Source organism: Epinephelus moara, chromosome 3, assembly GCF_006386435.1.
Source record: "Epinephelus moara isolate mb chromosome 3, YSFRI_EMoa_1.0, whole genome shotgun sequence".
NCBI classification, from domain to species: domain Eukaryota; kingdom Metazoa; phylum Chordata; class Actinopteri; order Perciformes; family Serranidae; genus Epinephelus; species Epinephelus moara.
In genome coordinates, this window is record NC_065508.1 from 18,142,132 (window position 1) to 18,154,531 (window position 12,400).

General features: G+C 40.1%; 1 protein-coding gene across 2 annotated transcripts in view; it reads left to right on the forward strand.

The window, feature by feature from the left end:
• klhl13 (kelch-like family member 13) overlaps window positions 1–12,400 on the forward strand; it is a 48,836-nt gene that overhangs the window by 274 nt on the left and 36,162 nt on the right. Inside the window, exon 2 of one of the 2 annotated variants that reach the window (XM_050040629.1) lies at window positions 1,749–1,819. In XM_050040629.1, the coding sequence (XP_049896586.1) occupies window positions 1,767–1,819 (53 nt within the window). In that variant the 5' untranslated portion in view covers window positions 1,749–1,766. Of the gene's footprint in view, window positions 1–1,748; window positions 1,820–6,461; window positions 6,765–12,400 lie in introns of those variants that run through there. The other variant, XM_050040628.1, reaches the window with a different exon arrangement.

Consider the following 12,400-nt stretch of genomic DNA (forward strand, 5'->3'; position numbering starts at 1 on the left):
GACCCCGGTCTTTTACGCTGTCTTTAGTTAAGCTAACGTTGCTAGCATGCGATATTTAACTGTAACCAACTTAACAGCCAAACAGTCGACTGTCCGCATCTAACGTTAACGTTATGTCAAGCTAGCCAGTGTTAACGTTAAAGGGCTAGCTCAGCTAGTTAGCTTTAGCCTGTTCCCACTGGAGATGTAAGGACTGTGTTGAGCCAACATGGCCAGAAAATGAGCAAAGCTCCGATCTGACAGCGTTGCCTCTTGTGACAATATAACTGTCTAATCCGGCTAAATTAACAGTAACATTTTAAATCACGATAGCCTAGAGCCGTTGCTAGCAAGCAAGTTAGCTAACGTTACCTCGCCATGCACTTAGTTTCTCCATACATGTATCACACTTAGCTTTAAAAGACTAACCTTACCGGCTTTGTGTCTTGTCTAAGAGCTCAGCGAGCAACACTTGGCAAAGGAAAACTGTCAACTATATCAGTTTTGTGTCACTGAAATCATGTCACTTCAATTTGTTTACAACAACAGGCACTTAGCAGCAAGGAAACTTTATTGTATCCAAATTCACGTGTGTACCAGTTGCAGTTGTTTTGAAACATCGAGACATCGTCCTGCTTTCTTTCATTTCTACACCACATTAGATGAATTTTAAAATACCATGAAGATCTTTCTGTCAAGTAACACACACGGCTGGTATTTTTAGCTTCAATTAGCCTAGTTCTGGGTAAAGCAACAAGTTAGAAATGTGATGCAACTGTCACATTTCAGCAGGGGATAGGGGTCAAGAAACGCCCATACATCTTGTTATTATTTCCTGAAGGACATTTTATATCCAAAGTGAAGATGAATTTACAGTGTGACTCATAAATAATAAGGCCAGAGGGTGTGTGGAGCTAAAGGCTACCAAACACGCTAATGTTTTCTTTGAGAAATAAATAAGTTTTGATGATTACTGAATTCTGGTGCCATTATGAGATCTTGTTAGACAATTTTGAAACTTTTGTAAGTTTAAAGTATGTTAGGTCATTGTGTAATTGTCCATCTCAGTTGCAGAAAATAAGCATTTAAGATGTGTATTCACATTTTTTGAACTGTGAGACAGCGTTACTTGTGATCTGTGGTACAATAACGATTTTGTGTCCATGTAATTTTAAGAGATAGCATACCAAATTCATAAAACTTACATGCATTAGTTATTATATGGAAAAGGCTCTCAGTTACAGCACTGAGATATTGCACCCATTAAGCAATAAAGTGTGTCTAAAATAGTGTGCAGACTGAAAAACAAAAAACAGGTGCCATTATTAGATCTTGTTAGACAACTTTAAAAAATTTTTAAAGTTTAAATTATGTAAGGCATTGTGTAATTGTTCATCTCAGTTGCAGAAAATAAGCATTTAAGATGTGTATTCACATTTTTGCAACATTAAGACAGTGTTACTTGTGATCTGTGGTGCAATAATGATTTTGTTTTCCATTTATCTTTTAGAGATAGGACACCAAATAAAAAAGATGTATATGTATGGTTGATTATATGGAAAAGGTTTCTCGGTTACGACACTGACATATTGCCCCCATTAGGCAATAAATTGTCAAAAATAGTCTACAGACTGTAAAACATAAAACAGGAAGTTCTATTAAAAGTACACATGCGAAACTGACATGCAAGTGCTGAATTGAAACCTGTCTACATTTAACAGCTGTGTGTTAAATCAGATGTTTAAAGTACTATGTTTATGTTTTTTGAGGTGTGGTTTGGCGAGGGTATGGAGCACCCTGTACACAGAGGGGAAACGATGCCCATCGGACTACATGACAGGTAATGTGCAATGTTTCTTATTCCATTATTTTGCTAGCAACTGTGAATATTTTTTGAACACATTCCACTTTTTTTTGCTCACAAACTCTGGATAGTTAGAGAAAAAAAAACACATTTTGAGGCAGGATTGATGGTTGACCGCACTTAAATTGTACACAGGACAGCAGTTATCAGTCCTGGAGTCACCCCAGGCTAGGAAATGGCTTCCACCCAGAATCACAGGTGTTAATCAAGTAATCCCTGATTAGATTGTGGGAAAGAATAGCTGTAGGGCTGTTGTGCCCAGTGACCTGGGTTGAGAACCACTGCTAAGAGTTTTACCGGAGTGTTGTCCAATGGCTTGAAAGATAATTCAGTGTTTCTGCTCCATTAATTCACCTGTGGCAGTTGTCCACACCTGAATGGCCTGAGGATAATCTAATTTATCACCATTTCCCAGCAGTCATTCTGTCACTCAGACAGTATTGTCACAGCCCCCTTTTTTGGTACGCAAACACTGAAAATTGGGTTTTTGACTGGGCCCACTGTTGGTGCCTGGAAACAAACAAACCATTTTACAAGCTGGCCACGTGTGGGAGTTTGATTTACATAACAAAAACTATGGTGGATCATGCATTTTATTCTCAACTTCTAACAGAATATCTGCAAATAAATCAAAGTTAGGCATCAGTCACATTTCTCAAGATCAAGCCTACGACTTATGGCATCAGAGAAAATGACAGATGGGGTGATACATTTGGCCAAGTTTTTCTTTTAGCTGGCTACAGATGAATATTAGTTTGTATGTGAGTAAGCTGCAAAAGAGCAAAGACAAATGGAGATGATACAGGAACTGTGGTTTAATAATGAAAACTTGGCTTTATAATGAAGCAGGGATTTCTCACATTACGATCAACAGAACTCCTTTTACTCCCTGTCAGTCATGATTGGGCACACCCAAACACATGACGGTCAGGGAGAAATATACTGTGGGCTTCAGCCACATATTTCAGAAACCCTCTCTGTGCTTCTTTCTTATTTGTGGGATTTCTATGGGACCTCACTTTCTCCAGTAAACAGTGACTTGTTTGTTTATGTGGTAATTATATTATATATCGGAACATAAAAACAAGAAAGATGCCAGCCACTTGAAGCATTGCCTGCTTGAAATGTATGAGTGTGGATAAAAGATCTGACGACATATTTACTGACTTTTACTGATTATTTCTTGCATACCTTACCATATGTAGTACTGAATAGTTGAATTCAGCCTCCTATTGGAATGAGACCTGCATGTTGAAATACTCATGAAGGCAGCTCGCCTGATAGTTTCTGTGTGTTTGATCCAATCTGTTGGCAAAAAATTCTCCTTTACTCGTGAACAGAATTCTGACTGTGTGGAGGTGGATGAGACACTACACCAACTGGATGGGATGTTATGGTACTTCAATAGCAGATACTAGAATAAACTGTTGGCCGGTTTATATGAATGAAAGAGGCATAACGCAGTATCAAGTCTCCCTCACTTTATCGTGTTCCTTTCTTTTAAAATGATTATCTTTACATGGGAAATGTGTGGGATTTTTTGCAGTGCTACTACGGGGATTATTTGACTTAGATGTCTTTACAAGGGGGGGCAGAGATTTTGGGAGGAGAGTAATATAGTTGAACTGAGGATAACAGGTGCAGCAGTGAGTTTTCAGGCTTTGACAGAGGAGAGGGAATGACTGCTGCCCTTGCAGGCGAGGCAAGGTCATTCTGCTATTAAGAGTGTAAGCTGGGATGGAGGATGGTGGAAACTTGAAGGTTTGATGACAAGGTTATTATCAGGATGGAGCTGCAGGTGGAAGCAACTTGTGCCCCCACCTCAACATCTCCCTTGAAGCCTTTTCCTGTAATAGCTGGACAATCTGAAGGTGATCTGAACTTTGGGATTGAATAACATGGAAAAAGATCACTTTTACTTTGAACTACCATGGACTGCTGTTCTTTATCCATGCCGCTTTTTGTACTTGTGAACCCTGATAGTGATTATGTATCCTAATTTTGTGGGTGCCATTGCTTTTGTAGTAATTTGACTCATACTGAGGTTTTTTTGTCTGTGTGTCACAAGCCAGTAAGAGGGCATTTGCTTTGTTCCCCTGATTGAGGTCTTTAAACTGGAATTAATCTCTTAGATACCAGTTGCTATGGGCTTTTATATAGTTCAAAGCTTCCCTTTTACCTCAGATGACATTGAATATATTATAGAATTATGAATTACATCAGCAGTTGCTGTGTCTTAATCTCTTGCCCAATAATCCAACAAATCTAATTGATTTGATAAAAGTGGGGCGAGACGATAGGCGTGACAGCTTCTGTTTTCAGTGAGATATGAATTTTTCTCTTCTTTTTTTGGGTCCCACATTAGGTACAGCGTTGTGCCCTCTCATCTGCTCAAACCTTCTTTGATTGTTTTCCAGTGATTTTTACATGAGCGGTTTTAAATTGAGAGTTGATTGGGCGTCCTGGTGGCTTAGGGGTTAAGGCAAAAGTGGAGATGAAACGGTATGAAAATTACATATCATGATTATAGTGACCAAAATGACCACAGGGTGCTTAAAATGTTCAGAAAGCACTGATGCACACACATCATTTCACCAGGTTTTGTTTCATACTGGTGCGTAAGCAGTCTGTCTTAGAAATGCTTATTCGAGTGACACTGCCACTGTACATGACCACAAAAGAATAAGTTGCATCACTGGGTTTGCTTGCCGCACGCCCACTCTGTAAACAAGGGAATAGCAAAGAAAAAAAAAACCTGTTGCTTGCGAGCCTGCGTCTGGCAGCTTGTTGCTAACTTTGGTTGATGCTGGGCAGTATTTACCATGAGCTTTTATAAAGCACTGTAATCAAACATGTTTTTAATGATGATCAAAATTTGAAACGGGGGATACTAACCCTTGGGAAAATTGTTCTTTTCCAGCATACTCCGAAGCATGAGCCTCAACATCTCCTGTTTGTGTCTGGCCCTAAAGCTTTGTTGCATAATTTAGGAAAAGTTTCTAATACCAGAAGTGTAGCTAGCACCTTGACGTTACACTGACAATGACAATCACTTCCAAAACTGGCAATTGATTTCAGTTGTGGAGATTTGTGAAATCGACAACATGTTTATTTCTGTGGTCATTTTCATTGGTAACCTTTGAAGATATACAGTTAAACATGGTGGTCCGACCTAGCACAGCAGAAGCGTCAGCACTTCTGCTGTGCTTATTTTATGTACTGTGTTGCCATGCTAGCATCTTTGAAAAATCATATCTACTACGACCAAAGCTGGAATGTACTACTGTGGATGGGATCCGCAGCAAAACGTAGCCTGTCAGTTTAACTGTACGCTATATTTGGAACATTTTTTCCGCTCACACACTAACCAATCGAGGCAGCGGTGGACTGCCAACCCTCATCTTCAGTAAAATGAAGTTTTTGTCAATGGAGTCTGGTGGCTTTGAGATAAAGGCTTCGTTCGGTTTCCTGTCAGAAAGGACTGTCTGATGGCAAGTTGAAGTGGTTCTCTTTAGATGGACATATATTTAGGCGGCTAAAAGCTAAACGATTGAGGCAGTGTTTGTGCAGGGGTTCACAGCAGGAAGTTATTGCAAACAAACATTGTAATTTGGTCTCTTGGTAAGTCTTAGGGAACCAGATATACAGTGATAGTGGTTGGACTAATGAGCGCACCGTGGCATTCACACCACGTTGCCATTCAAGCCCACAGGGCCAGCCACTGTGGTGGTGCAATATGGATTTGAGGCTTATGGCTATGATAGCTTAAAACTGGAGTTTGTGAAATTGTTATTGGCACTTTCTAGCAGTTTGCAATGGTCATTAAGTTTATAAGATGTTTGCCGAACTGAGTTGGTCCCCCTTTATTGCTTTACATTGATTGCACTTGGCCTGACTACGGCTCACTCCACCCATGAATGCTCCAGAATAATGCTCATTTATCCTACTGTCTGTTTTGTTTAGCCAAAGCACAAACACAGCCGTATCCAAACATGATATGTGGGAAAGGCCTATATTTTAAGCAGAGGAATTTGTGAGCATGCTTTCAGAATTATCAGTTAATTCGCCTGTGCGGCTTAAGAGTCTTAAGACTTGGAATGCCAATGTTGACAAAGACATATGGTGAAGGATAATACAAATTTTAATTTTGTGGCTTCTCTCTACTACATCCTCCAGAAGGGTAATATAGTGCTCCTATGGTTTTCTGACACATAATTGATAAAATTAAAACCCACACTTCATCACATAAGGAACAACTGGCCTGGATGTATGTTGCAGATTTTATTTTGAGCTTTGACACATTCCACAAATTCACAATAAATCCTAGGCCAGCAAAATTATTTGCTTCAAAGTAATTGAATCATATCAATGTCAAAATAGTTTGTTCTCTTTCTCTCACTCCTTTATCTCCCTCCTAATTCTCATCATAGCGAATTCAGAACTGTAATCACATCTCCTTTAACAAGGTGGCGCTGTTGCTCAGCTACTGGGCTACTCACAAACCCTGAAAGGGTGATGGGAAGGCTGGGCTTCTCCCCCCCCCTCCTACCACGAGACAACCGTGAATGCAGCAGGGCAAGTAGTCGTGGTGGATGCAATCTATTGGCTTCTCAGTGCTGCCGCTAAAGTCACAACCCTGACTGTAGCCTGCACTGCCTCTACCAGGGTATTTCTGTAGCTGCTGCTGCTGCTGCTGCCGCTGCTGCTCTCCCTCCCCCTTAAATGGTGTGGGCAGAGTGGGATGGAAGACTGCATTGGAAACCTTTTCATGGAAATGGTCTTTGCTGTTGGTATTGCTGTAGCACCATTCTGGTGACAACAACATGCCGTTAAAATGGAAAAGCGGTTCTCCTGTCAGCTGGAAATTCCCAGTGCCAGTTCTTAAGACATCCAGGTCCTCACCCCTTTCGCCTGCCTACATGTGAGTAAGAGCTAAATGGCATTCTCATTATACCGTTGTGGCAATTTATGTGGAGATAGATTTGTGTGCTTTTCAGTTAAGATTTTTTTTATTTTTTTTTTAAATAAATTATTGTGACAGCATTATATTTTGTTGCAGCCCTAATTAGGCAGATTGCGCTTGAGCCTCGTAGTCTGTCAGGAGATTCGCCTTGTCCAGCATGAATTTTATGGTTCGCTGGCAGAATGCTTTGCTCCTGTGCGGAAGGACTCATTTTGCCGCTAGTCTGGTCATGGCAAGCACCACATCCCCGACTCCTGCCCTCTCCCTGTGGCTATGTTTATTTGGGAACAGGGACTCAGCAGCTTGGGAGGAGCCTGCCTTTGTCAGGATGTCTGGCGTGCCCTGGTTTAGAAGCTATTGTCATCTGCTACTGTTCAGGAGGGGGGGGAGGGTAGAATGGAAGTGCCTCTCACAGCCTCTCGCCATCCTCTCTCTTCACCCCTGTTCCTGGGCTCTGCTGAAATGGACAAGTGCCTTGTTTGACTTTTGTGACATGGCTTTGGCTAACAGAGAGTGAGAACCAGAATCTTGGAAAAACAAAACAAAACACAGTTTTAATGACAAGCTAGGCTAGCAGATAGCCTGGAGGTAATTTTATAGGCTAACAAGGCTTACTTGGGTGGCTTTTTACAAAATTGGATTTATGCAGTCTCCAGTTATCGTGGAGCTTTACTTATGAGCTTAAGAGCTTAATTTTGCTAGTTTTACAGAAATGTTTATTTTAAATATTAATGCTTCACAGCAAGAGAAATCTGAAATCCAACCCCAGTGAAACGGGTGACAGCTGAATCTAAATTTACAAAATAGGTACATTTACCACATAGCATGTACCTTCCAAGTAAAAGGACGTCTTGACAAATCTGTCACTTTGTAAGCTCTTAACAAAATGACGATGATGATGAATGCTTCACTATTGATATTATTGACTTGGTAATTATGGTTTTAATCTTTATTTAACCAGGGTAGTTTAGCTGGAAAACCCTGTTTCAAATTCACACACATAAAAACACACCCACACACACCCACACACACACACACACACACACACACACACACACCTGGAAGCTTTCCAGTACAACCACAGTCTTATCTGCTGGCAACTGAGCAGCTCCACTGGAGCAGTTAGGGGGTTAAGGGCCTTGCTCAAGGGCACCTTAGTGGTTGTAGCAACCGAGGGGTGAGTAAAGGTTTTACACTTCCCCACCCAGATTTATCCAGACAGTCCATGGAGGACACAGGCATCCTTCCAGTTATTTCAGCTTCCTTTCTAACACTGTGGAACAGGATCTGTAATATATCGGCCAAAAATATGTTTCAGCACAGAATTAAGTGAAAATCTTGTCCATGAACACTTGAAATCTTCCAGTTTGCAGATGTATGTGTGCCTCTTTGCGTCTTCAAATATAACAGCGCAAGGCAACACTAAAATGGGACCATGGGTGCAATAAATATATTTCTAACTGGTTAATATTTTTGATTGTCATGAACGTTTTGGAGAAGTGTTTTTTCTGGAGTTATTAAATGTTCCCATCACCTATTTTAAATACTCTGTAGTGTGTCTGTAGCAAGACAGCAAAGGTTTATACTTGCTATAATATTTTTAGTTTCTGTATAAATAGTGTTAGACCTGCCTCATGCTGTGTGGTTCTCTGTGGTGTACTCAATTGCATTACATCTCAGGATACTTAATCTTTATGAATTATCTTTTTTACTTTGTGGCAGTTTATTTTAAAACTGTACTGGAAAAAAATGACACTGTGTCAATGCGTTAAAAGTGACTTAACTACCTTATAGCCCCTTTTTCCACTGGACAAAACCCCCCACAAACACTGACTAACAAGTGGCTTCTGTCTTTAGTAGGAAAGGTTACAGTGGGCATTCGTGCTAATTTTTGCCCCCTTTCCGGCACGATGCAAATTACCTCTGTCTCTTTCCAAACCGCGCTTGAACATTGTTCCAGATTAGGTGGCACAGAATTTGAAAGAGAGACTGAATAAGTAATCAATGTATATAAAACAGAAGTAACCACCGTAACATTTTACTGGCCTCCATGCTGCTTTCTACTGTTTATTAGCCCTGTTTTCTGATGTGTTTGTGATGTTGAAGGCGACACACCACTACAAAAAAACAGAAAGGCATTCTTGTCTACATGGCTTTGGTGTACTGGCAATGAGACGGGAGGCTATCACCTATTTTAGCAGTTTTGTAAGCATTTAAAAAACTTGCATTTATGTGCTAATTTCTGTGGGAAAAGGTCAGGCTATATGTTATCAGTTACTGCTGGTGCTCTTCCTGCTACGGCATTAATCAAAAACCAGTCAGAGGCTGCATGCATTGTGTATGCACAGTATTTATTTTCACCACTTGACATTGCACAAAAGCACAAAGAGAATCTTCACCAGCACATCACCATGTCTTATGGAGGGCTAAGATAACTCTCCCAATGAAAGCGCAAGGATGAGAGTGCATTAAGTGTCTTTAAGTGGCTACGGATGGCGCTTGTTTGTCTTCATAGTGTGTGCACACACTAGCAAGTGAAGCATATTCAAACCTTGAGGCTCCACCTTACTCTGCCCAGTGTGGCTGTGCCCCAACATACCATGATCTATTTTGAAACGTGTATATTGTAAGCTGTGTTTTTAGGCAGGCTGATATTGGGCCCCCAATTATAGGTTACTCTGTGGTCAGGGAGAAGTCACTCTTTATAGTCCCTTTGAGTGGTGTGTCTGTCCATTGGAGACATTTAAAACTTGGTACCATGCTACAGTTAGGATCTATGTATCCAAATCAGCAGAATGATGGAGGACACAGGAGAGAGTGTTTTTGGAATTTCTGACACACATGATGTGAAAAGAACTACTCTCTGTTTTCACAATGTGCTTGTCTGTTTTGAACCCGCCCTAATCTATATATAGACCCGTGAACTGCCCATGGTGCAGATTTCATGCTAGCAAGGGAGGAATGGTTAAGGTTCACTGCCAGTGCGGCCCATGAAATGATCCTCCTCTTGGTAAAACGTCACTGGGTTTATCTTTCATTCCACAAAAAGTCCTTGAAATGAATGCCATCCCTCATCTTACAGTGGTTCAGCACTAAGCACTTAATATGTGTGACTGCTGTCTTTAGTAATCACCTCTTGGAGGCGTCATGGCGAGCCAGCAACCTCAACTGTGGCAAAGCCTGTTCGATTCCAGTCAGGGACCTTTTAGAATATGTCATATCCTTTTTCTCTCTCCCCATGTTCCCTGTCACTATTTGTCAGTCTCATTGAGGCAAAAATGGGAAAATCAATCCCTCAAAGAAAATCTAAAAATGAAATCACATCTTGAACATTTTGATCTTCATATTTTAGTGACTTACCTTTCTTTCACCCTTGGTTCTACCGATTTTATATTTTGTTTGCTTGAAAGAAAAGCACAGTTTTAGAAAATACAATCTTCTCTAAACATGATGGATTTTACTCAAAGCTTTACTCAAAGCCACCAGCTAGAAATATTCCTAGTGTAAGACTATAGTTAAAGCCAGTGTGACCATATTAAATTCCACACAGATTGTACAGCTACAGGTAAAATGAAACCTTTGAAAGTCTTTTTAACAGATATTTGCGAAATGGAGATGCTTCACATGTCTCATGTGGCCGTCAAATCCTCCTGCTGAATCCCCCTGTGCTGCTGCTGCGAGATGATTTTTACAGTCTCTGAGGTAAATGGCCCATTAGTCTACATTCTCTGAAACCCACTTCATTACCAAGCTGCATTAATTTGTTCAATCAATTAAACAATCCATCTAATAGGAACAGTTGATTTGACAGCTGACATCTAACTGAATAAGAGCTGAGGTTCTTGCTGGAGGATTTTTCATTTACTTTGAACATCATCCGACAAGAAGGACATTTTTTACGTTTAAAAATACATAAAACTGGAATGATACTCGAGGGTCTCTGCTGATATATCACAATGTGATTTATGTGTTAATTGGACTGTGTCGGGGCTGATATGCCAGCAGAGATGTTAAAACCACGAAACTGTTCTCAGCCAACTGTATGATTGTACTCTAAAGTGCAACTACAGTTTAATTGCACATTCACACATTAATGTAAAGATAACTGCACATTCTTAAAGACGTAGCACACATTATTTGGACTACATGCCTTTTGGGGCTGGTGTCAGAACCTCTTGATGTATTGTTGGTTGCTTGGGTCTTATTCTAATGTGTTGGCTTCTCCCATTCAATGGAAGGCAGATAATTACTTTAACAGCCTGCTCTTAAATGAATGCATTATAATTGAATGATTAATATGCTCTCTAAATGCCTGGCTAGAAAGTCACTGATCACAGTGATGTGAAACAATATGATAATTTTCATAAAACATTTTAAATGAGCTTGATTAATTGTTTTCTTGAAACCACAGATTAGTAATTCCCCTCTTCCTGAGTGCAACATCTGCCAGGGTTTTTAAGTGAGAGTAGTGGTTTTGATGTCCATTTTCTGGTGTGACACATGGGCTCTGATGCTGGAAAAATGATAAACTTAAGAGCATTGTGGTGGAGCTTTTAATTTACCTGCCCCTCGGAATGGACATTAAGTTCTTGCTGACTTGTGGCCATTTTGTACGAAATGCAAGAGTCACACGGGGATCATTTATTTTCATTGAAAGGCCAGAGGGGAGGCACAGGCAGTCTGGCTGGCAGAGCATCAAGTGAAGAGTTCAGTCAGGTGAGACTGTCATGTCTGTGCTCATCACACACACACACACACACACACACACACACACACACACACACACACACACACACACACGCACATGCTTGCCTACTCAAATCTAAACTAAGATGAAGTGGGTAGAGTTTCACCACAGGGTTGACCAGTCAGGGGATTTCATTATGTCTGATAAAAAAACCTGCTGCCTTGCCAAAATTTGATTGAATTGAATTAATAATCTTACATTTTGCGTTGGCAAAAATAACTGTTGTTGCAGTTTTTACAACTGGACTGGAAAAATATCAGCATCCAGTCTACATCAGAGGTTCCAGTACATCATACTAAACACAGACCCTACCATCAGGTCATTTCAGCACTAACTTACTCTTTGCCAGTTCCATTCTTATACCTTATACCATTGTATAAAATAATGGACACAGCCATCGTGAGGTCACCCATTGGTTCATAGAATCCTGTTTTTTTTTTTTTTGTTTTTTAATTTTGTATTTTTGACATTTTAGTCATCGCTGTCTTTGACTTTTGGAGCCAGAAGTGACCATAAAGCTAGCTCCTAGCCTGGATACCACAGTGAATTTTAAGCTATAGATAACTGTGATAATGCAAATGCTAATTGTTGCTAAGCAAAAAAGAGGCTTAAAACCATTTAAACAAAACATATGTAACAGAAAACTGAACATCCGACTCCTCAGATGGTCTTTTGTACGACCTAATGCTAAACGTTACAATTAAAGGGCCAGTGTGTAATATTTGGCATGGTTTATTGTCAAATCTGAATCTGAATCTGAATATTCTACCCATTAATATGTTTATATAAGTGTATAATCGCTATAAAATAAAATTTGTTTGGTTTTCGTAGCCTTATAATTATGCTT